The following is a 24,539-nucleotide window of genomic DNA, read 5'->3' as shown; positions in this document are numbered from 1 at the left end:
AACGAGAGACAAACGATGAATATGATTTTTAAAATTGAATTATCTAATTGGAAGGTGATACACACTACAGAGAAAAACATACCAGTGGAGGCCAGGGGACAGAGAATCCTAGATTGGGGTTTTGGCTCAGGCTGGGGAAAAGGAGACGACCCGAGGTGGAGGAGGCTCTGACGTCGGGGGACCGGAGAGATGTTTTCTGCAGAAAGTGACGGAAGAGTAATTTGGTTTATGCGGAGGTTGGTGAAGGGCAGAAAGGGGTCTGGACCGAGATTCACGTTGAGAACACCGGAGGCCAGAGCTATTTACCTGCTCAGGCGAGAAGATGCTCCGGCGGGCGGCTCGCGGGGCGGGAGCCGGGGCCCGGGCGGGGGCGGTCACGGGCTGCCACTACGCCCCCAAAATGGCCTCCCGCTGCCCCTCGCCGCCCCGCCCCCGGCGCTCTGCCGCCCGCCGGCCCACGTGACCCGGCCCACCCGGGCTGGCGACCCCGGGTCCGGGTCCCTACGGCGGCCCCACCCCTCGCGGAAAACGGACCAACCGGAGAAGGGCAAGGCGGGGCGGGTGGTGACGGCCAATAGGGGTGGAGCTCCGGAGGGGAGTAACAGGTTGGTGGGAGGGAGAGAAAGAAGGAGGGAGCGCCGAGGGACAGAGGGGGAGGGCCCGGGAGCCGCGCGTGCAGCTCTGCCCGAGCCCGAGCCCAAGCCCGAGCCCGGGAGCGCCGAGCCCGGCTGGGGTGAGTGAATCGGGCGGGGGCAAGGGCACCTGAGAGGCAAGCGAGCCCTCAGGTGTACCCCTGAGGGGCGGAGGTCGGGGCAATCTGAAACACCCGCCTTCTGGGCACAGGTGCTGAGCTGCAGACAGGAGGAGGGGAGGTCAAGGTAGGCTGGGAGTACTGATTAAGAGCTGGCTCCTACTCCAAGGTGCCAGGTGAGGGGCACTTGAGGCTGAGGCTATTCCTAGGGCAGGAAAGCGTTTCAGGGCCAGGATCTCTCTGGAGGTCAGACGCAGGTCCCAGGGGCAGAATTTCTCTTGGAGACCGGGATGGTGGGGGGGAGGGAGTTAGTTTCAGTTGGGCAAAGGCAACTGCTCCCTGAGGTTCAGAGACGTAATGGGGAGGGCATCGAGAAGTGCTGTCTTCCTGAGGTTCTTCCCCCTACTGCCAGTCTCAGCTGGTGCTGACACATCCCTTCTGGCTTTGGGATGGCTCTGAGGTGTGGAATCTTTCTCTAACCATTCACCTGCAGGGGATGCCAGTTGCAAATAAGAGACACTGAAGAGCAGGACAAGAGGGCACCGCCATCTCTTTGCCAGGTGTGAAACTATTTAAGGCTTTCAGTTTCTGTCGTCCCTTGCTTTCATGCCAGGGAGAATTTTTCCTTCTTCCTCTCGACAGAGTACCCTCTAAGGGAGGGATATGAGGAAGCTTAGATCCCTAGACCTACAAAATGTCTAGACACAGTTTTTTCTAATGAGGCCTCTTTCTGGGGGCTGATGTCAAACCCTCCCCCCAAGCACACATGCTTTCTAATGTGGTTCTACATGGGGCCGTTGGGTGAGGTTTGGGAGCCTAACCAGTTTCCTTGATGCCTCTCAGAAGATCCACATGACTCCCTGAAACCCCATCAGGCATCCCTGACTCCTGGACCACAATGGCTGTCAGACTGGCAGTAGGCACTAGTGGTGCAGGAAATAGGCAGGACTCCCCCGGAGACCAGAAGACTAGGGTAGTTAGCACCTCCAATCTGCAGGCTGGATGCACATTGGGGCACAGACGAGACTTCTGAGGCAAATTCCCTTGCCTTAGGCAGGTAAAGGAACGGAGCCAGCCTTAACTTGGCCCCTTTGATGCCCTGCCTGAGGAAAGTTGTTGTAATTGGGAAATAATTAGCAACCGTTGTCATTAGGCTGCCTACGCGTGCCTCTGTACTTCGTTCATCCTTGAAATTTGGGAGTAGGGGGCTGGCTCTAGGGGACTGCTAATCCAGATTTGCCTGACCCTAAGAGGATTCTGGCTTTCAGAACCCTTCCTGCTTTCCCCAGGCTGACCTGCATGCCATCACCCCTGTGGGAGGTGAGGAAGGGGTAGGGCTGCTTCTCTTCACGTCAGAGAGGGAAAACTAAGGGCCAGGGAGGTGGCCAAGGCAAGTGTGGGATCAGGAATGCAACTTGGGGAACTTGAGAGGGAGGGGTCAAGGGAGACAAAGTCTGTCACACACTGGCCTGTCACTCACCAGGTTCTTTGTGCTCCACCTGCCTGTTTCCTCTCTACCGTCCACCTCCTCCTTCAGAGCCTTGGCATCTAGGCTGGCAGAGTCCCTGCCCATGGTTTTGCCCCCTGCCTCCTCCTCTGGGGTGGAATTTGTCTGGTCTGCTTTACAAGCCTCCAGTGGAGTCTCCCTGGCCCTCCCCTTCCCCTTGCCTCTCAAACCAGTCCAGCCAGTTTGCAGGGGCCCAGTTCCTCATTGTGTTTTTTTTTTTCCCACTGGCCAGACAGCTCTATCTAGCCTGGCTCTCAGGTTTCGCCATTTTCAGTGGACCGAGCCAGGAGTCCACTTCGGGGATTCGTTTTGGATCTGCGGGGAGCCTTCTTATCTCCGTATCTCTTTATGAGAAAATAGGAGCTGAATGATCAACGTCACTGAGCTGTCCTTTTCTCTTCTGACCGTTTGCTTTCCTTGTTACCTCTGAGGGAGTCTAATCTCTATAGCTCTACTTCTCTCGTTTTCTAAATCTGCCAGTTATGTAGCGTGTAGCAGATTGCCCAGCCCATCAGTTCTTCCTCCACACACCCGAAACCACCCCGCCCCCACTTCCTGCCGGGAGTCCGGAGACCCTGTCTCTCCTAGTTGGAAGCTAGATGCTTATGACTGAGCCAGAGGTGATGGAATTGGGACAGGGCAGGCTAATGAGTAACTCAGGGAGAAGTGGCTGTCTGGTACAGGTGCAGAGTGTGCTCCCCTTCCTTGCAGGCGGGAAGGGCAGAGGCGGACAGATGAAGCTGAGTTAACTCGGTCCTGGTCTCTTCCCAGAGTACAGCTGGTGAGGAGCGCCTTGGGCACATGCCAGGGGAGGGAAAAGCAGGGTCAAGCATCTGGTGAGAGCAGAGGCTCTGGACTCCATGTTGCCTGGTACTAGATCACTGTTTACCTGCCTCTGGGGCTTACGCAAGGCCTGGAAGCTGCCTTGCTCCCCTGGCCCCGCCCCACTGTCCTCTGTAACTGAAGGCAGATAGGTTTCGAGTTTTTCCATGTTGAATCATTTAGAGCCCTGCTTTCTGACTCACCAGAAAGATCGCTTCAGCCCTCCTGGCCCCTGACCCGCATGTCTTGGGACTGAAGGTGGTTGGAGTTAGAGAGTCATTGGGACCTGGGGCTGTGCTCGATGCTGCCCCTGAACAGCTTGGTGCTCTTGGGCGGGTGAGGGTTTGTGCGCTCTGCTGGGCCTGGGCTGGGAACTCCTTGACCTGGATCTGGAGGATCAGTAGGTGTACTGACAGGGTAGAGCTGCGCCATGAATAAATCATGTGACTTCTGAGAGTTGGCAGTCTAGGCACATCTGGTTCCAAAATGGTGACTGAATTGGGCAGGGAGTCCAGGCCCGGAAGAGGTCCTGTTACTGGAGCAAACAAGAAATGGCTGTGAGGGATCCTTGCGCAAATCTCCCCACTGCTGTGCCAGTCTGCCTTGGTTCATGATACAGTCTTTAACAAACATTTATCGACATCTACCATGTGGGAGGCCCTGGGGTCACAGGAGTCAGCTGAGCGTCAAGGTCTTTGTCCTCCAAAAGCTTATACTCTAGTGGGGGAGACAGACGGGAAACAAATCATGACTCCGAGGAATATATAGAAATAAACTGAGGTAAACTCACTGTAGGACAGTTGGAGAGTTCCAACATAGGGCCCTGCCAACTAAACATCCTGCCGTTTGGGGTATCTGAGGCAGAGGTTGGTTAAACTCCCCCCCAGTGCCTGAGTAGTGGAAGGACAGGGCTCCTCGGGTTCGCGGCTGGGCTTTAAGATGTTCACAAACCTCTTGAGATTCTGTGGTGAAAGTTTGTGTGGGCTCTCTCCTGGAGGGAGGGTGCATTGCTTTCATCATTTTCTCTGATATCACATGGCTCTGAACTAGTTTGTGAGAGGGAGTGGGCGGGGAAGGCTTCTCTGTGGAAGGGACATCCTTCTATGAACCGGTTGAGGCCGAGAAGGTCCTGTTGGAAGGAGCAGTGCGTGTGCAGGGTAACATTTGTTGTCAGCTTTGTGACAGGCATATGCTGCTAGATGCTATCATATTTAATATCTCGTCATTTTCGCTCTTCTTAAAGTAGAACCTAAATAAGTAAAATGCAAAAATCTTAAGTGTACAACTTGATTTGTATACACCCATGTAATTGTTATTGTCTGATTCTCGCGGGTCATGACCTCATGAGGTATTATCATTATACCCATTTTACAGGTGAGGAAACCGAGGCTCAGAGAAGTTGTGATTTGCCCAAGGTTATATACATCAAGTGAAGAGCAGAGCTAGGATTCCAAGCCAGACCCTGACTCTAGTGGAGTGCCTTTGCTACTGGATGAGTGGTTTGGAGAACTTACTCCTTTGCCTTGTAGCTTCTTTTCAGGTCCCATTTCTTATTTGAGTTCCAACATAGGGCCCTGCCAACTAAACATCCTGCCGTTTGGGGTATCTGAGGCAGAGGTTGGTTAAACTCCCCCCCAGTGCCTGAGTAGTGGAAGGACAGGGCTCCTCGGGTTCGCGGCTGGGCTTTAAGATGTTCACAAACCTCTTGAGATTCTGTGGTGAAAGTTTGTGTGGGCTCTCTCCTGGAGGGAGGGTGCATTGCTTTCATCATTTTCTCCGATGGAGCCTCAACACCAAAGAGGTGAAGAACTATTGTCAATCAAGGGCTCCTCCCTCCCTGTCCCTTTCTCAGGAGGAGAAGGGCTGGGAATGCAAGGAATGCTCTTCCTCTTCAGACAGAAGACTGTTTCCCCCAACAAGCCCTTTCTCACCTGGAGGTCTGCCCCTCCCTTCCCCTCTCACCAGGGTTCCCCGGCCTTCCTAGCACTTCTGCAATCCCTGAAAGGGGCCCTGGCAAGTTTCCTTGGCCCAGAGCTCCACGGGGAGGTTGAGCTGGATGTTTGTGTCTCTGTCTGGCACATCAGAGGCTCCTCCTCCAGTTTGGTGCTAGGCTCTGGTAGAGATTAGCAGAAGGGGTGGGGAAGCTGGGTTTTATACTTGCTTGGAGGAGAATCTCTCCTCCCCAAGTTCCTGGAGCCAGAGCATACCTCGAATACATTCTGTTTGCTGACTCTGAGCTTGGGCACTGTGGACCTGGGAACTGGCCTGTGGGTGGTCTTGTCTCTGGCCCTCAGATGGGACAAGTCTGACTGTCCTGGGGTCCCTTGGATTGGCACTCTTAAACATTATTTAAATCTTTTCTTGAATAGGCAATACATCTACATGGTTCCAAATTCAAAAGAGACAAACAGATATACAATAAAAAGCTGGTCACTCTCTCATCCTTGTGCCCAGCCCTCAGTTCCCCCAATCCAGTGGCATCACTGCTATCAATTTCTTTGAGTATCCTCTCAGAAATGGGATGGCATACCTTATGAGTCTTCTGTATTTTAAATGAGCTCTGGAAGGGGAGGCCCCCTTTTCTCCATTGGGATGGAGGTGTCTGTTAGGCAGGGCTTGGGTTCTGCCTTCACTTGTGTGGAGGAGGCACAAGGTAGCATATGTGTATATGTGAAGATCAAGCAAAATGTTTAAACTCTTGACACAGTCAAGCTCCCCAGAACTGCATCAGATGAAATGGATTCTTCTGAGTCAGTGGGTCTCAAAGTGTGGAATCTGGGCCAGCAGCATCAGCATCACCTGAGAATTTTGACGTTAGAAATGCAAATGCTCAGGCCCCACACCAGGCCTAGTAAATGAGAAATTCTGGGGGTGGGGTCCAGCAATCTGTTTTGTTTTTTTAAGATTTTGTTTTTCCTTTTTCTCCCCAAAGCCCCCCAGTACATCATTGTGTATTTTTAATTGTAGGTCCCTCTAGTTGTGGCACGTGGGATGCCACCTCAGCATGGCTTGATGAGTGGTGCCATGTCTGCGCCCAGGATTCGAACCGGCGAAACCCTGGGCCACCTAAGCGGAGTGTGCAAACTTAACCACTTGGCCATGGGGCTGGCCCCCCAGCAATCTGTTTTAGCAGGCCCTTCTGGTGATTCTGCTACTCACAGTATGAGAACCACTGTTTTCTGTAGAAGGAACTGGTAAAGCAATTAGCTTTTTTTTTTCTTCAGTTTTTACATTTTTAGTATTTTAATATTTTTAATATTTTTTTCCCCAAAGCCCCCCAGTACATAGTTGTATATTCTTCGTTGTGGGTCCTTCTAGTTGTGGCATGTGGGATGCTGCCTCATGTGGTTTGATGAGCAGTGCCATGTCCGCGCCCAGGATTCGAACCAATGAAACTCTGGTCCGCCTGCAGCAGAGCGCGCGAACTTAACCACTTGGCCACGGGGCCAGCCCCTAGTTTTCACATTTTTGTTGGGGGCCACAGGGGAGGGGATCTCCTCCCTGTCAACGGAGGTGATCACAGTTTCTTCAGCCACTCCAGGCTTGGGCCCTGGGGGTCCTGGGGGTGGCTGGGCACATCGGACATATTCCCGTCATCTCGGAGGGGCACTGGGTAGGTGTAGGGTGTCGCCTTGTTGATCATGATGGAGTACTTGGTGTAAGGGCTGAGGATGGGCAGAATTATAGCAAGGCCCGCGATAGTGAAGGACGCGACCAGCACCGGCTCCTTGGCCCAGGCATTCTTGAGGAAGGCGGCGAGTCTCACAGCCATCTTGGTCTCGGAAGCAGCGAGGTTGCAGCAATTAGCTTTGTAAAAGCTGGGCAGGTAGAGGTTTCTGAGTTTCTAATTCTAGTCTCTCAGCTTAAACTCTTTTCTTCATCTTCTAGGACCCTCTGACACCCATGGAGCAGGCATCCACCATGGCCGAGCCCCGGGGCCCTGTAGATCATGGAGTCCAGATTCGCTTCATCACAGAGCCAGTGGATGATGCAGAGATGGGCACCTTACGTCGTGGTGGGCGACGTCCAGCTAAGGATGCGAGAGCCAGTACCTATGGGGTCGCTGTGCGTGTGCAGGGCATCGCTGGGCAGCCCTTTGTGGTGCTCAACAGTGGGGAGAAAGGTGGCGACTCCTTTGGGGTCCAAATCAAGGGAGCCAACAACCGAGGGGCCCCGGGTGCTCTGAGCTCCAACTCGGAACTCCCCAAGAACCCCTACTCTCGGGCCAAGGAGTTTCCTGCCCCCTCACAGGGCAGTTTGTCTGATGAGGAGCCTGGGGCCCCCTGGAATGGAAGGCTACTCCGCTCCCAGTCCCACGCCTCACTGACAGGCCCTGCTCCTCTGGGTCCAAGTAATAGGAGCACCAGCCTGCTGGAGCTAGCCCCGCAAGGAGCTTCCCCAGGGAGCACCATTGACACTGCTCCCCTGTCTTCAGTGGACTCACTCATCAGCAAGTTTGACAGGCAACATGGGAGCCAGGCCCGGGGCCGCACTGGCCGCCGCATGCGGACACTGCCCCCTGAACAGCGCAAGCGGAGCCAGAGCCTGGACAACCGGATCCCCCGGGACACCCTTGAGGAAGGAGAGCACCGGTCCCCCAACCACTTGACCCCTAGTGCCAAGCATGACAACCACATGGGCAGCTCGAAACAGCTGGCCCAGAGCCAGAGCAGTGGCTTTAGCCGTACTCGTCAGACTCGGGACTGGGTTCTTCAGAGTTTTGAGGAGCCACGGGGGAGAGCACAGGACTCTGCTATGCTGCAGGTCAGACCCCATGCCTCTGTGGCTTCCAACCCCTGGTCCCTTCTCATTAGGCCTGGCCCACCAGACCTGGAATCCCTTGCTGATTCCGATCACTAAGGGCAGAAAGCCTCTACTTTTGCCCTCCACTTTATCCATCCACTTAATGTAGGTGATATTCACATGTACAAGATACTTGCATGGGCAAAATTCTAAAGGAAATGGAACTATGAAATCACGCTTCACAAGCATGGAGAGTTACTTGTCATTTGCCGACCATTAACTGTGCCTCGGTCACTAGCATTTGCTAGGCCTGCAGCATACATAAGGCAGGCTTGGAGGATATGAGCAGCTCCCTGGTGCTCTTGCCAAAACTCCACACCTTTGTCTTCCACTCAGGAATGCAAGTAAGTTGGGGAGCATTTTTATTCTGAGACAGAATTAAGCCCATTCTAAAAGTGAATCATATACAAACTCTAGTACATTAACTGTTATTAGTGACAAATTAGTTTTGATACAGCTCACAGCTGCTTGAGATCTACTTGTTGAGGAAAACCTGGTTTGCAGTAATAGTGGGAGGTGTGTCCTGCATGGATCTCTCCCTGGCCTGTGGCTCAGGCCTCAGCAGTGTTGCCTCTTTACCCTGCTTCAGGCTTGTTCATCATGCTTGAAGGACTTTTTCTCCCAACTGCCATTTCCACTTCATCTGGACCCCATGCACCCTTCTGGCTTAATCTTCCTCTTTCTTTGGGTTTACTTTTTTGCAGTTGAAATCAACTCCAGACCTTCTCCGAGACCAGCAGGAGGCAACCCCAGCAGGCAGTGTAGACCATGTGAAGGCCACCATCTATGGCATCCTGAGGGAGGGGTGAGTGGGGGCCTTCCCAACAGTGGAGTCACACACCTCTCTTCTTTTCCTTCTAGCTTCATTCCCCATCCTCTTCGCTCTTAACCCTTCCTTCCCTCATCTCTGCTCCCTCTTTCCTACCCTAACCTTTGCCTCTGTCCTTTTATCCTCCAGAAGCTCAGAAAGCGAAACTGCTGTGAGGAGGAAGGTCAGTTTGGTGCTGGAGCAGATGCAGCCTCTGGTGGTGAGTGGTCTTCTCACAGTGGGAGCAAGGGTCAGGGTTAGGGCCCTGTGGGCCTCAGAATCTAGATGTGGACCCACTTCCTTCCCCCCAGATGGCTTCTCCTGGTTCTGCCAAGGCCCTGGGAGGGCATGGTGAACTCACCCAAAAAGTGGAGGAGCTGCAGCAAAAGCTGGATGAAGAGGTGAAGGTGAGGAGAGATTAGAAGTGCAGGAGGGATGAAGGACCACAAGGGAAAGAACCTTCGCCTGGGCTGGCTCTTCCAAGCAATGGGACAAACTGTGTGTCCTGTGGGTCTAGAGGCGAGAGTGTGTGCTAGTTCCAGCAAGGACTTCTGGGGTTCTCTGGAGCTTAGAGAGGAAGAGCACCTTCATCAGGGGTCCAACTACTTTCTGTTCCATTTCCTTTGGAAGTTTCCATCCTGGCTCTGCCACTTACTGGCTGTATAAATCTTGAGCAAATTACTTACCTCAGTTTTTTTCATAATTGTAATAGTGGTGACAATAATACTAGCTGTCATTTATTGAGTATAATTTTTATAGTAGGTACCATCCTGGGTAATATGTAGTAATTATAGTGACCCTATAAAGTAGGCATCCTGGACTCTTTTATGATGAGAAAATTGAAGATCAGAGGGGTTAAGTGAATTGCTCGAGGTAATGAGTTGCAGAGAAGGAATTTAAAAATTCAGGTCAGTCTTATTCTAAAGCCTATGTATTCCCTTTTTTAAAAAAAAACTGCTTTCACCTCTTGCAGTATTGTCTTGTATGTAGTTGGTACTCAGTACCTATTGGATTGTAACCACCTTTGTTTCCTGAAAAGCAGTGTAGTGTAGTGGTTAAGTGGTGGGTTGCAGAATCAAACTGAGTTCAAATCCTGGTGCCCTTACTTGTTTGCTGTGTAACTGACCTTGGGCAAGTTCTTTAAATGTTTTAAGCCTCTGTTTCCTTAACTGTGAAGTGGGGATAATAATTGTACTGTAATACTTCTCTATTGTGGTGTAACAAATTACCCCAAAACTTACTAGCTTAAAACAAACATCTCCCGGTGTCTGAATGCCCAGGATCTGGGAGCAGCTTAGCTGGGTAGTTCTGGCTCAGAGTCTGTCATGAGGTTCCAGCTGAGGTCTTATCTGGGGCTGTGGTCGTTAGAAGACTTGACTGGAGTGGAGGAAATGCTTCTAAAATGGCTTACTCAGTGGCTGTTGGTTGGAGGCCTCAGTTCCTTGCTATGTGGACCTCTTTATAATACGGCAGCTACCTTCCCCCAGAGTGAGCCCTCCAAGGAGAAGGTAAGGGGGAAGCTGCAGTGCCTTTTTATGACTTAGTTTCAGAAGCTACCTGTCACTTCTTCATTTTTCTGTTTGTTAGAAGAGAGTCCGTAAGTCCAGCCCATGCCCAAGGGGAGAGGAATTAGGGTTTACCTTTTGAAAGGAACGTGAAATAATTTGTGGACATATTTTAAACTGTCACAAGTTTGGAGGCTTGTTATGAGGATTAAATGCAGATACTATGCATAAGGTCCCTAGTACAGTGGTCATAGTGAATGTCAGTAAATGTTAGACATTCCCATTATTCCTGGTCCTTCTCAGAGGCTGTCCCTACTCTCTCCCTGCTGTACTCACCTGCCTTTCCTTTTCCAGAAGCGGCAGAAGCTAGAGCCATCCCGGCTTGGGCTGGAGCGGCAGCTGGAGGAAAAGGCAGAAGAGTGCAGCCGACTGCAGGAGCTGCTGGAGAGGAGGAAGGGGGAGGCCCAGCAGAGCACCAAGGAGTGAGTGCCGCTGATGGGGGCTGCTTGGGGCCTCCACCAGAGTTGGAGGCTGCCCCAGGGCTGGGGAGACAGAGGGAAGTCTCCAGAAGCTGAGAGGGGTGGACAGAGATGATTTAAAGGTAGGACCTTTCTCTTTACCTTCCCCATCAGTGATGGTGACAGTGCATGAGTTAGGCTCCCTTGGTTTGCCTCTGTGCCTCAGGTTCTTAATCTGTAAAATGGGATTAATAGTAGCACCTATCTCATAGGATTGCTGTGAAGATTCAATCATTCATTCAGCAGATATTTTTGCAGCAAATACCTTGTGGCAGCCAGTGATCTAGATTCCTGGGGTACATCAGTGAACCATGCAGATGAAGAGCTTCCTCTCCAGAAGTGTAGTTTCTAGTGAGGGGGAACAGACAGTAAACAGTACACACGTTATATAAGTAAATTTGTAATATGTGAGAAAGTGAGAAGCAGAGTAGGTTAAAGCAGATCAGGAGGGCTGGGTTGTGGGGGAGCAGGTTGCAATATTAAATAAGGTAGTCAGGGGAGGTCTCATTAAGATTTGGACAAAGACTTGAAGGAGGTTGAAATGAATTAATAAATGTAAAATGTTAAAAAAAAAAAAACCCTGCCTGACATATAGTGCTCCATAATGTTATCTTTTATTAATTATTAGGCTCCAGAACATGAAGCTCCTCCTGGACCAGGGTGAAAGGGTACGACATGGGCTAGAGACCCAGGTGATGGAGCTGCAGGACAAGCTGAAACAGGCCCAGGGTCCTGAGCCTGCTAAGCAGGTGCTAATGAAGGTAGGGAACAGATTTGGGTACCTCAGCCTCTGCTTTCTTTTAGCTAGAGCATCCTCAAGTCTTTCCCCAAGGTATGGGGAGTAGGTAGCTGATTACAGGTACCCCTTAATGTGCTTTCAGGCAGATTCAACGGCGGGGTAGGGGTAGAACCCAGAATGGTGGGTTTCCTTTATCCAAACTAGGCATCTTGGAGGGCAGAGGGCACCTAACAGATACAAGGTGCTCAATAAATATTTTTTGATTGACTGAATGAATGAATTAATAGATAGGTGGATCCTAATGTGGTCACCTGTGTACTTCCACCTTCACTTTCCCCAGGACCTGTTAGAGACCCGGGAGCTTCTGCAAGAGGTCTTGGAGGGGAAACAGCGGATAGAGGAGCAGCTGCGGTTGCGGGAGCGGGAGTTGACAGCCCTGAAGGGGGCCCTGAAGGAGGAGGTGGCCTCTCGTGACCAAGAGGTCGAGCAAGTCCGGCAGCAGTACCAACGAGACACAGAGCAGCTTCGCCGGAGCATGCAAGATGCGACCCAGGCATGTGACAAGAGCAGGGGCTGGGAGAAGAGGGAACCCCCAAGAAGGGGGCTGCTTTGAGGTCTTGGTATTTTTTGACTTTCCTGCTTATAATTTCCCCTATAGGACACTTGTGAGATGTAATGAAAACCTTGGTCAGGAAACCTACAAGGGCAGAGAGAGGGAGTGCAGGCCAGAAGTACCGGGAGGGTGTGTGACCAAAGTCCCATAGGGAAATAGCTGGGGGACATTCCCTATAGACGACAGAGGGGTGGGCTGTGGGACTTGGGGAAAGAGCCTCTGCTAGCATTGCACCGGGTACCACTGGGGTGTCAGGGTGCGCAGCTGGCATGGCGTGTCTGGATCTGAGCTTCCCCTTCTACACACTCACACTTTGGTTTGAAGTGAGCTCTTCCTTCTGAGCTTCTGGCCCCTGACTCTCCCCTTCCCTAGGACCACGCAACATTGGAGGCTGAGAGGCAGAAGATGTCAGCCCTGGTGCGGGAACTGCAGAGGGAGCTGGAGGAGACCTCAGAGGAGACAGGGCATTGGCAAAGCATGTTCCAGAAGAACAAGGAGGAGCTTAGAGCCACCAAGCAGGAGTAAGGACCTTGCCCGTCTCCCTGGAGTATTTATCCGTGATTCTTGTATCCCACTTCCTTTCTACCCACACTGTGCTCTTTCCTTTCCCATTTCTCAAACTGCTCTTCTCCATATCCACCTTTCTCCCTCCTGAGATTGATGCCCAGTATAATGGCCTCCAGGGGGCTGGTTTTTGTTGTCCTGCTAACCTCTCCCAGGCAAGTGACCCGACCCTGTTCCCTTTCCCTTTCAATTCACCTGGCTGGGCTCAGACTCCTGCAGCTGCGGATGGAGAAGGAGGAGATGGAGGAGGAGCTTGGGGAGAAGATGGAGGCCTTGCAAAGGGAATTAGGACAGGCCCGAGCTAGTGCTGGAGATGTTCGCCAGGTGGAGGAGCTCAAGAAGGTACTTGGGAGTTGGGGGGCAGAAGGGCAGGTTGGGGTGATGGGCACCTGCCTCACCTACCTATGAGGGGCTCCATACTAGAGTGGCTGTCTCCTGTGTGCTTGGTTTTCAGGCCCCGTCCTGCCTGTTCAGCCTTCTCTCTTTCCAGCACACACTCTTTGATCCAGCAGGGCTGGTCTTCTCATTGGGTATAGAAGTGTCTAATGGAAAGAGCTCTCAGTGGCCAGGTTGGGTTATAGGCAGAGATGCTGGCTGTCTCCCAAGAGATCTCATGGGTAGTGGCACTTAGGTGGATTTGTGAAACTCCAGGGTCGTTTTTGCAAACTTGGAAACCTTATTTGGTCAGCATAGCAAGAGTTGCTCTGTCTGTCATGAAGGACTCATTCACTACATTTATGAAACAGGCATTTACAGTTAGAATGCCAGTTTATTAACTTACAACGAAAATTGCCGTCACATAGACCGAAATACTTGCATTGGCAGGGCCAGCTGACCTACATGGGAAGCCAGATTGTAATTTGAAGGCTGGTTAGAGAGTATAGAATCTAGACATGGGGAATTAAATGTTTCATCATGCATGGATATTTTACACATGAGAAGGTCCTAAAATTGAAGTCAACACACAGATAATTTCTTCATATTCTTGGTATTTGTTTATGAAGGACAAAAAAGCAACTAATTATTTTGGATGATTTAGAAACTTGGAAGATATTTTGGCTAATTATAGGGAACTAGCGTTTATGGCCTCCTGAGGCTCCTTCTAGGTCTACAGTTCTCTGATTCTCTATTCTGGGTATGGAGTAGGTGCTCAGTTAACGAGTATTAACTAAACAATACTCGCTTATCATGCCTTAATGTCAGACTACCTAATTGTAATCGTGGTAATCATATTTTAAAATGAGTAAAGAAATATAGCTCTAAACAATGATTTTTTCCATAAATAAAAGCCTGAGCTTACACGAAATATTTGATGGAGAAAACATAATAAATGTTAACCAAATATACTTTGGTGATTGTCACATGAAAAGTACTCTTAGGTTTTTACTGTCTTGTTCTCAAGTTAACAAACATCAAGGATAGTCTGAAATCTGTTCAGTACATTAGCTGACGGTGAACTTGGACATTCCTCTTGACAATCTCAGTTGATTTATTATGCTGGATAAAGCTAGAAAGCTAAAAAGTAATAACTAGCGTTTCATTTATCTCATATACTAAGTATATTTTATCAAGTATTTAGTCAATAAACAAAATATACATTAGGGAAACAGACTAACCCAGTCCAATGGAGACCATACACCATGCTATTCTTCTTTTCTTTGCAGTTAGTTTTGTTAGCGTCTTATGTTGAAGACTCACTGTGTATCATGTAACCTTTCAGCCTAATTATGGTACTCTCTGAATTAGAACCAGAACTCATATTTTAATTTTTTAAAAAAGAAATCAGAGCAGCACCAGTATTTCTTGTGTCACATATTTTAGTTTTTGACATATTTTCTTTTTTTTAAAAGCCAGTCCTGTTTTATCCAGACTCTCATGTACTCTCACTCTACGTAATTTTCTTAATGGAGATTTATTTCACATACCATAAAATCCACCCTTTTAAAGTGTATAATTTAGTAGTTTTTAGTATATTCACAAAGTTGTATAACCATTACCACTATCCAATTACAGAATATTTTTATTACCTCCAGAAAGAACCCTATGTCCATTAGCAGTCACTCTCCCCACCCCCTGGTAACCACTAATCTACTTTCTCTCTCTATGGGTTTGCCTATTCTGGACATTTCATATAATTGGACTCCAATAATATGTGGCAAGGTTTATCCATGTTGTAGCAAGTATTAGTACTTCATTACTTTTCTTTTTTTTTGGTGAGGAAGATTGGCCCTGAGCTGATACCTGTTGCCAATCTCCCTGTTTTTGCTTGAGGAACAGTGGCCCTGAGCTAACATCTGTGCCAGTCTTTCTCTGTTTTGGATGTGGGACACCTCCACAGCATGACTTGATGAGTGGTATGTAGCTCTGTGCCCAGGATCCGAAACTATGAACCTTGGATTGCTGAAGGGGAGCGCTTGAACTTAACCACTACGCCACTGGGCCAGTCCCCAGTACTTCATTACTTTTTATGGCATAATAATATTCCATTGTATGGATAATACCAATTGATGGACATTCACCACTTGACGGACATTGGGTCATTTCTATATTTTAGCTATAATGAATAATGCTGCTATGAACATTCACATACAAGTTTTTTGTGAATATATGCCTTCAGTTCTCTTGAATATATACCTAGGAGTGGAATTGCTAGGTTGTATGGTAACTCTACAGTTACCTTTTTGAGAAACTGCCAAACCGCTTTCCCAAGGAGCTACACCATTTTACATTGCCCCTAGCAACGTAGGAGAGTTGTAGTTTCTCCACATTCTGTTATCCCAGGCTGGCTCTCTCTGCCCTGTCACCATTCCCCTTCCCTTCTAGGAGCTATGCCGGACACAGGAGGAACTTAAGGAGCTGCAGGCAGAGGGGCAGAGCCAGCAGGTGGCTGGGCGCCACCGGGAGCAGGAGTTAGAGAAGCAGCTGAAGGTTGAGGCTGATCGAGGCCAGGAGCTGGAACAGCAGAACCTCCAGCTACAAAAGACCCTCCAGCAACTGAGACAGGACTGTGAAGAGGCTTCCAAGGCAAGGGGAGTGGGCCCAGGGCTTAGGAGGTGGAGGCTGAGGGGTCTGGAGGGCTGAGGAGCCAGAGGGCGTGGAAAATTACCTATCATGGGTACGTATAGACCAGATGCTTGGTCCTAGGTGTGTGGTTAAAAGCAGCCAGGATTTGGCAGGGGGAGGCCGGGCCATACTTGGTGATAGCCAGTGCATCTCTTTATGGATGGGATTCTCAGGGAAGCCTCTGGCTTGTGGCGCCACCCCTCTTTAAGTCTCGTTCTTGTGGGCTCTCTTTGGGGTGGCTTTCCTGGAGTGGTCAATGACCTTGAGCCCTGGGGTCTGAGCCACTGCTCCCTGAACTGGCCGCAGGCTCAGATGGCAGCAGAGGCAGAGGCGGCAGTGCTGGGGCAGCGTCGGTCAGCAGTGGAAACAACACTTCGGGAGACCCAGGAGGAAAATGACGAATTCCGACGGCGCATCCTGGGTCTGGAGCAGCAGCTGAAGGAGGCGCGAGGCTTGGCGGAGGGTGGGGAAGTGGTGGAGGCACGGCTTCGGGACAAGGTGCAGCGGCTAGAGGTCAGTGCTTCTGGAGACATCGTTGGCTTCGTCCTGGCCCTTTCTCTTCTCATCCCTGGCTAAATACCCAGCCATCAATTTTATTTTGTCCTTAGTGTACGTCTGCTTGCCTCCCCAAACCCTCTGTTAACCTTGGGTTTATTTCCTGGAGCGTGTTTCGGTGTGAATGTCTCACCCTTTGAACCACTGGTATTTTTCTCTCTTATCTCCCATCCTTTGCATGTTCTCTGTGTCTTGATTTCTTTACTAGTTCCTCTGAACCTGTTTTCATTGCCCATCTTTTTCATAAATATCTCTTCCTCCTTTGTCCTATCTACTCACCTCCAAATGGCTTGAGCCCAAGCTTGGCCTCCTCTCAGTCCACCCCCTTTACCTCCCCCCTCTCCCAGGCAGAGAAACAGCGGCTAGAGGAGGCCCTGAATGCAGCCCAGGAAGAGGAGGGGAGCCTGGCAGCAGCCAAGCGGGCACTGGAGGCACGGCTGGAGGAGGCCCAGCGGGGGCTGGCCCGCCTCGGGCAGGAGCAGCAGGCACTGAACCGCGCCCTAGAGGAGGAGGGGAAGCAGCGGGAGGTGCTCCGGCGGGGCAAGGCTGAGCTGGAGGAGCAGAAACGTTTGCTGGACAGGACTGTGGACCGACTGAACAAGGAGGTGGGGCATGGGGTGGCCTGCGCTCTTGAGAAGAGGCCCAGCTCATACAGAAGCTTGCCTGGGGGATGGGAGTCGGGGTGGGGAGGTCATCCTGTGTGGTGTTTGTTTTCAAGTTCATTGCTGGGGAGGCCAAGCTAAATCTTGAGAGAGTGGCATCCTCTCTACCTCTCCTCAGTATTTTTGCCCTTCTCCCTGCATCCCATTCCTTTAGGATCTTGATCCTTAGAGAGTGTCTCCTGGGATTTTTCCCTTAAACGTCTATAAGACCTAAACATGGGGACGTTCATTGGTAGAATTTTATATTTGGGGGATGGGAAGGAGAAAGGAAGAAAAGAAAATAAATTGCTTTTTTTGGGGTAAGGTTCTCCTCCTAATCTCTTTTTTTTTTGAGGAAGATTATCCCTGAGCTAACTACTGCCAATCCTCCTCTTTTTGCTGAGGAAGACTGGCCCTGAGCTAACAGCCATGCCCATCTTCCTCTACTTTTTATGTGGGACGCCTGCCACAGCATGGCTTGCCAAGCTGTGCCATGTCTGCACCCGGGATCTGAACTGGCAAACCCTTGGCCACCAAAGTGGAACATGCGAACTTAACCGCTGCACCACCGGGCCAGCCACCTCCTCCTAATCTCTTACTTTAAAAACTAGAGCATGGGTCGGCCCTGTGGCGCAGTGTTGAGTTCGCACTTGCTGCTTCTTGGCGGCCTGGGGTTCGCTGGTTCGGATCCTGGGTGCGGACATGGCACCACTTGGCAAAAGCCACGCTGTGGTAGGCGTCCCACATTTAAAAAGTGGAGGAAGATGGGCGTGGATGTTAGCTCAGCGCCAGGCTTCCTCAGCAAAAAGAGGAGGATTGGCAGTAGTTAGCTCAGGGCTAATCTTCCTCAAAAAAAAAAAACAAAAACAAAAATACTAGAGTAAACACCTAATGTATTTCATCAGTTCTAAAATGCACGTTGTATCATCTCTGGAACTGAGTTGTGTCTTATAATTGATGATATGTCATGGTCAGTTGACAGATTTTCCTTTCTTAGTGGTATATCTTATAATCATTGGCATCTTGGGTTTGCTGAACTGAGGTCATTTAAGGTTTACTTTGTATCAAGCACTGTTGTAAGTGCTTTACGTAACTTACTACTTTAATTCTCATGACAACCTTGTGATGTTGGTACTACTATTATCTCATTTTATAGATGGGGAACTGAGACCCACAGAGGCTGAGTAACTTGCCTGTGATTACACAGCTAATAAGTGGTAGAGCCAGGATTTGAACTCCAGCAATCTATATATTACTACTAGCTGTACTAGGGACCCTAGCCCAGGAAAGAGCAGGAGAGGGCTACTTTGGCAGGAAGGAGGCTCTGGGAGAGTCTTGGCTCAGAAAAGGGACGCAGGCATCTGCTGAAGAGGTGCAGTGCTGAAAACTCGCTTTTCTCTGCGTTTCAGCTGGAGCAGATTGGGGACGACTCTAAGCAAGCCCTCCAGCAGCTCCAGGCCCAGCTGGAGGATTACAAGGAAAAGGCCCGGCGGGAGGTGGCCGATGCCCAGCGCCAGGCCAAGGAATGGGCCAGTGAGGCTGAGAAGACCTCTGGGGGGCTGAGCCGGCTTCAGGATGAGGTAGGACCCTAAATGGTAAGAGGGTGGGAATCTCCCAATGTCCTTGGTTTGAAGGTCATTGCCTCTTAACTAAACCTGTGGCCAAGGGATCCTGCGACCCAGATTTAGGTCAGACCACTTAGAGTGACTTACTAAGGTGTGGGAGGTGGGAGGACCTATCCATCCTAGGTACGGACAGTGGGGGCTGTGTTGTCTCTAAAGCAGGGATTTCAAACTCTGCTGCATATTAGAGTCTCCTGGGGAGATTTTTAAAAATCCTAATGCCCAAGGTGCATTTCCAACCACTTAAATCATAATCCCTGGGGCTAGGAGCCAGGAGCAGTGGTCTAAAAACTCAGGTGATTCCAATTTGTGTAGAGAATTTTAAAATAATAAGGAAAATGGACTGAAAGTCAGTCTGCTTTTTATTATCACCATGTTCTGGCAATTTTAAAGAATGTCAGTGATGAAATATTTCTCCCCTTAGGAGTGGTCTGCTCCCACCCCTCAACCCCCACCTTACTTCTCTGAGCTGTTGCATTTTTCCCTTCTGCCCAGACCCAGAGGCTGCGGCAGGCCCTGCAGGCATCCCAGGCAGATCGGGACACAGCCCGGCTGGACAAAGAGCTGCTGGCCCAGCGACTGCAGGGGCTGGAACAAGAGGCAGAGACCAAAAAGCGTTCCCAGGATGACAGGACCCGACAACTCAAGGGCCTTGAGGTGAGGACACTGAGGGGGTGACCTGTGGTGGGTAGAGGGGGCTGGGGGTCTGGATCCTGGCCTAGGTGAGACATCTCTGGGGAAAGGAGCCAGGACACTCCAAGCCTCTTTCTATGCTTTTCTGTTAGTACCATTGAGTCAATTCCACCTGCTAGCAACCCTGTGTACAGCAGAGTGGAACTCTGCCCCATGTTTTTGCTCCATCCTCTCACCTTCCTTTGCTGTATCAAACAATGCTCTGCTGCTATTTGTAGGCTTTTTATGGCCAGCTTTTTCGGAAGTGGGTGGCCAGGTTCTTCTTTCTAGTCTGTCTTAGTCTGGAAACTCCACTGAAAGCTGTCCACCATTGGTGACCCTGCTGGTATTTCAGATGCCCGGTGGCATAGCTTTAAAGCAACACGCAGCCACCACAGTGTGACAACAGACAGACAGGTGGGGTGGTTCCCTGACTGGGAAATGAACCCAGGCCGCGGCAGTGAGAGTGCCAAATCTTAACCGCTAGACCACCAGGGCTGGCTCTTTCTATACTCAGGATGGAAAATTAGCAGCCCACAGCTGTTGAGTTTTGTTTGACTCAGTGTTTTAAAAACCTTTAAGTTAATTGCCAATGTTTAGAATATAGATGTCACATAAAATTTTGTATTATTTTATACATCTGGGAAATACGGTAACACTGAGGTTCGAGTCCTGAGCTGTCTGCGTGGCAGCAGTTGGCTAGAGCTGAGCGGTGTTGTCTCCCCTTTAGAGTGAACAGTGGTCTTCACTTTGCTCTGTTTGGCAATAATAATAACAGCAATAGCAAACACTTATTTATTGTGCTGCGTGCCAGGCACTTAAGACTTATTTAATCTTCAGAATAACCCTGTGGGGTAGGTGGTCTTGTTTTCTTCATTTTACAGATGAGGAAGACGGAGACACAGAGAGGTTAAGCAGCTCCATGGCCCCTCTGCTAGGAAGTGGTAGATCTGACTTTCAGACCCAGGCAGTCTGGCCCCAGAGCCCAGACTTAGCCTCTGCATGGTACTGCCTGGCTCGAGTTTGCTTCCCTAGTCTGTATCCTGCTGCTTTAGTTTCTGACTGTCTCCATCTCAGCCTTGGCTCAGGCACTTGGCTTTCTCTGTTTTCCCATTAGGGAAGTAGGGCTGCCCCAATGAGGAACAGATTCTGGGATTTGTCATCCTGCCAAGGGGCCAAGACCAGAGCAGACCTCACCCTTTCCCCTCGATGCCACGCCTCGTCAGCAGAGGGTGCTAGCTCCATGGTGGCCCCTGGCAGGGGCAGGGACCAACAGGTTATGGAGATACGTGCAAGAGAAAAGTCTGTGAAGGCTGGGGTTTGAGAGGGTCTTTATCAGAGTTTGGCATTCTGGTGTCCAGCATTTGGGGCAGAATGAACCAGTTGTCCCTCTGCCACAGGAAAAAGTCTCACGGCTGGAAGCAGAGTTGGATGAGGAGAGGAGCACTGTGGAGCTGCTCACAGATCGGGTGAATCGCGGCCGGGAGCAGGTAGCCTTACCCCTCATCTGTGTCTACCCCTGACTGCAGAACCTCTCAGCCCTCTCAAAAACAACTCTACCCTCCCATGTTTCATAATCTGGAGAGCACTGGCTGCAGAATCGCTGCACGGCTGGCTCTGCTTCAGGGTCTCGTCTGCTTCAGAAAGGATTGGCAGGTTTCCTCAGTAGAAAGAAGCCAGGAATTTGAGTGGAGGAAGGAATCCTGGTGGCCTGGGCTACTCTCTGATCTGAGTCTGGGCTGCTTCCATTCAGAAGAGATACTAGTTCCTGGTAAGACTGAGGAGGCCCTGTTTAAATTCTGTGGCTCCTCTCATTTGAATAGGCTGTGATCTCCTAGTTGCCTGGGAATTTTTGAGATTCAGAGTTTAGAGAGCATCCTACAGTTACTCTGCCTCGATTGGTTCAGCTTGCTGGTTCATCATTAGACCTCCCCAAGTCTGGTTCGTCTCACCCATCCCCACTCACCCACCCACTCAGGTGGACCAGCTGAGGACAGAGCTCATGCAGGAGAGGTCTGCTCGGCAGGACCTGGAGTGTGACAAAATCTCCCTGGAGAGACAGGTGAGGGGGAGGGGTGAGGAGTCTTGGGGATAGAACCCCAGGAGTGGGTAAAATGACCACAGAAGAGATCAGAAGTGGAGTGCTTAACTATGGAGGCTTCCTGTCTCTCTCAGAACAAGGACTTGAAGAGCCGGTTGGCCAGCTCAGAAGGCTTCCAGAAGCCCAGTGCCAGCCTCTCTCAGCTTGAATCCCTGAATCGGGAGTTGCAGGAACGGCTGCAGGCTGAAGAGAGGTGACATGAGCCCATGCTCTCTCTCTCTCTCTGGACTTTTCTCCTCTGGGGCTCCCTCCATCTTCTACCTCAGAAAAGGCCCAACCTGGCCTGATCCTTAAGGAGACCTATTCTCTGGATAGAGACCAGAGAGAGTTGCAGAAATTGTGAAATGTGAATGACCTCTACCTCCCCAGTTCTTTGGTTCTGCCCTGGATCCTCCCCAGTCTAACGGTGGGGCTGATGACTAAGAGGAGTCCTTGGAGGCAGTAGGGAGCCAAGTAAGGGTTCCTTTAGGAATGGCGATGACCATAGACATCCCCTTACCCACCCTCTTAGGGAGAAGACAGTTCTGCAGTCCACCAACCGAAAACTAGAGCGGAGAGTTAAAGAGCTGTCCATCCAGATTGATGATGAGCGGCAGCATGTCAATGACCAGAAAGACCAGGTAAGGGTGGCAGCCAGGGCCAAGCAACCTAAAGGCAATATATACTGTGTGTTTGCTTGAAGGCCAAGGGAGGCCCCATCTCCCAGGTCTTCCAAACTTAGATTTCCTTGTATAAGGGCAGAGGGACTAGACTGAAAGGACTGGATTAGAGAAGTCATAGTGAGCATATGTATTGAGTGCTGCTGATGTGCTGGGTGCTAGGTTCTCTTTCTAAGTCTTATACATCTAATCCCCAAGGCAAACCTTTGAGGTTCGGGAACTTGCCCATGGTCACGCTTTCCTAGGGGCAACGATCCCTTGTCAAGATTGCTACAAGGGAGGGTCTAAGGCCATGGTAGCAGCAGCTGTTTTTCTCATGTGAGGACTTGTTATCCTGTCCAGCTAAGCCTAAGGGTGAAGGCTTTGAAGCGGCAGGTGGATGAAGCAGAAGAGGAAATTGAGCGACTAGACGGCCTGAGGAAGAAGGCCCAGCGTGAGCTGGAGGAGCAGCATGAAGTCAATGAACAGCTCCAGGCCCGGATCAAAGCCCTAGAGAAAGACTCCTGGTACATGCTGCTCTTCTGCCCCCTGCTCCTTATGGATGGTAGAGCAGGAAGGGCATGGGCTCCCCTGAGCTAGATAAGAGGAGCATCTCTAAGATGGGACTTCACAGTCACTCATTCCTGGTTGGAAGCCAGTATGATTATCTCTTAGTATCTCAGCCCCCATCCTGTACCCCATCTCCCCAAATCTCTGATTAGTGGGAGATCTTGTGAGTAGCTTTAGGCTTTAGAAGAATTGGGGTTTTCCTTATCATGAAAAGGATGGCTGTGTCAATCTTTCTATCTCCTGCCCTTACCAGAATTCCTCTCTCTGACTCAGGCGCAAAACGTCCCGTTCAGCTGCTGAGTCAGCCCTCCAACATGAAGGGCTGAGCTCAGATGAGGAATTCGACGGCGTCTACGATCCTTCCTCCATCGCATCACTGCTTACAGAGAGCAACCTGCAGACCAGCTCCTGTTAGCTCATGGTCCACAAAGGCCTGGAAACCTATCCTGGCCAGCCCTGCCCAGCCTCTGATTCCTCATTCCTGTGGGGGACCCAATTATTCAGACCTAAGACAAGGAGGGGTGTGAGTGATGGGGATGCAAAAGGCACCAGCACTAATCTGGTAGATGGACTTTCCCTTTCCTTTGGAGGAGTGGGTATTTTAGGCCAACTGAGCCCTCTCCTTAAGTGCCGACCTCTCCCTCTGCTCCCACACAGCAGCAGGATGTTCAGCATGAAGGCTGAGGGGGATTGAGCAGGATAGGAAGAGATAGAAATTGCCATGTATGTAAAGCTTTATTTCTTTAGCCCTTAACCCTCAGGCTCAGGGAAATACGCTATGTGATTCTGCTCCCTTGACTCCTGCAACCCATTTTTCTCCCACTCTGGAGCAGGGTAAGGGGAACATTATGGGTAATGGACATGCTGGCGTGGCTCTACCCACATCTCAGTTGCTCCTCTTTGCACAGCCATGGGACTCATGAGGTAGTCCCCACCCATCTCTATTCCTATATTTTTTATCTTCCCCAAGCCAGGATCCAAGGGACACTTTCTCCACCCCTTTCCATCATCACCATTCCTACCTTCCTTCTTTCTTCTCAGTGCCTTAGCCAGGTGAGGAGATAAGGATGCTCTTCTTGCCTTTTATACCTGCACATTCATACCTCTCCAGGACCAGGCTTTCCCCTTCCAGGCCCTCAGTTTTCCCTGCTACCCCTGTGACTGGTCGAGAGAGCTACCAGCTTCTCTGCTGATGAGCCCATGGGAGAAGGACTTTGGTAGTGCCATGATAAGGTGGTAGGGCCTGGTTCTTCTCAGGGTTTCCATCTTTCCCCCCTCCCTCGGTGACTACAGATGTGTTTATAAGGTAGTTACACCTGGGAACCCTGAGAACTGTCTACACAAGTCCGAAAAGCAAAGATTTCAGTCCCTGTGGCCTTATTTGTGGCTTCTCTGACCAGATGTGCCCAACCTCTGTAGGGAACCGAGGGACCCTCATTATCTCCGGAGCTTGGAGCTGACACAGGACTTCCTGCCTGGGGCTAGAGGCTGACTCTTGGTAGAAATGGGAAGAGGCAATGGAGGTTTTGGGGAGAGCCATGCTCTGGTAGGGAGGAGGTAAGGGAGATGACTCACCTCTCATTTCCTTACAGAGCCTGGGGGAGGAAGAAGCCTTTCTCACCAATGACTTGTAATTTCATGATTTAAAAAAAAAATTATTCTGCAAATCATATATCCTCTCCCAATCCAATCCAGGCTTGATTTTATTTTAAATTAAATATTAAAGTTATATATCTATACTGAAATTCTTGGCTTGTCTTCTCGTTCTTTTTCTTGGCTTATTTGGAGGTCCAGGTTTTATGCAGAAACCATTTTAAGCGTACAACTTAGAGGCCAAAGCTGGTGTTTTCTTCACCTCACTTTTAAAAGGCCCTTTACAACAGATCAGATGGAACCTAGGGAATGTGGAAGTGTTTATAGCAGCTCCATTCTCTCCTAAACAACCTTCTGGGAATAGCAAGGGCAGTAAATGCCTTTGAGGGTTAGAGGAGACAGAGAAGAACTGGGTTTTATTCCTTTGGGGCATAGGGATATCCCCAGCATTCAC

The 24,539-nt window shown here is 50.3% G+C and overlaps 2 protein-coding genes across 4 annotated transcripts; one reads left to right on the top strand and one right to left on the bottom strand.

Annotated features, from left to right (window-relative positions):
• The first annotated feature begins 619 nt into the window (after positions 1-619).
• CGN (cingulin) lies at positions 620-24,155 on the top strand. Of its 3 annotated transcripts, XM_046682550.1 has the most exons (22): positions 655-733; positions 1,245-1,311; positions 6,969-7,844; positions 8,588-8,688; positions 8,842-8,911; positions 9,003-9,098; positions 10,551-10,678; positions 11,343-11,475; positions 11,794-12,006; positions 12,439-12,587; positions 12,840-12,972; positions 15,454-15,654; positions 16,000-16,206; positions 16,596-16,853; positions 18,299-18,469; positions 19,007-19,168; positions 20,584-20,673; positions 21,162-21,245; positions 21,359-21,477; positions 21,796-21,904; positions 22,286-22,449; positions 22,766-24,155. In XM_046682550.1, the coding sequence occupies exons 3-22, from the start codon at positions 6,984-6,986 to the stop codon at positions 22,905-22,907; spliced, it is 3,591 nt and encodes a 1,196-aa protein (XP_046538506.1). In that variant the 5' UTR covers positions 655-733; positions 1,245-1,311; positions 6,969-6,983; the 3' UTR covers positions 22,908-24,155. The 3 variants fall into 3 exon arrangements, 2 of the variants coding, with proteins under 2 accessions (XP_046538508.1, XP_046538506.1); XM_046682552.1 differs by lacking the exon at positions 1,245-1,311 and having other exon boundaries at positions 620-733; XR_006891577.1 differs by lacking the exons at positions 21,162-21,245; positions 21,359-21,477; positions 22,766-24,155 and having other exon boundaries at positions 653-733; positions 22,286-22,425.
• Positions 6,551-6,855, bottom strand: LOC124250555 (NADH dehydrogenase [ubiquinone] 1 alpha subcomplex subunit 3). Its single transcript, XM_046682553.1, has one exon. It carries the CDS (start codon positions 6,850-6,852, stop codon positions 6,598-6,600), a length of 255 nt encoding a protein of 84 aa, XP_046538509.1. The 5' UTR covers positions 6,853-6,855; the 3' UTR covers positions 6,551-6,597.
• Positions 24,156-24,539: the final 384 nt, after the last annotated feature.

Source organism: Equus quagga, chromosome 13, assembly GCF_021613505.1.
Source record: "Equus quagga isolate Etosha38 chromosome 13, UCLA_HA_Equagga_1.0, whole genome shotgun sequence".
Taxonomy (NCBI): domain Eukaryota; kingdom Metazoa; phylum Chordata; class Mammalia; order Perissodactyla; family Equidae; genus Equus; species Equus quagga.
The sequence above is the reverse complement of the archived record's forward strand: the minus strand, read 5'-3'. Positions and strand labels throughout refer to the sequence as shown.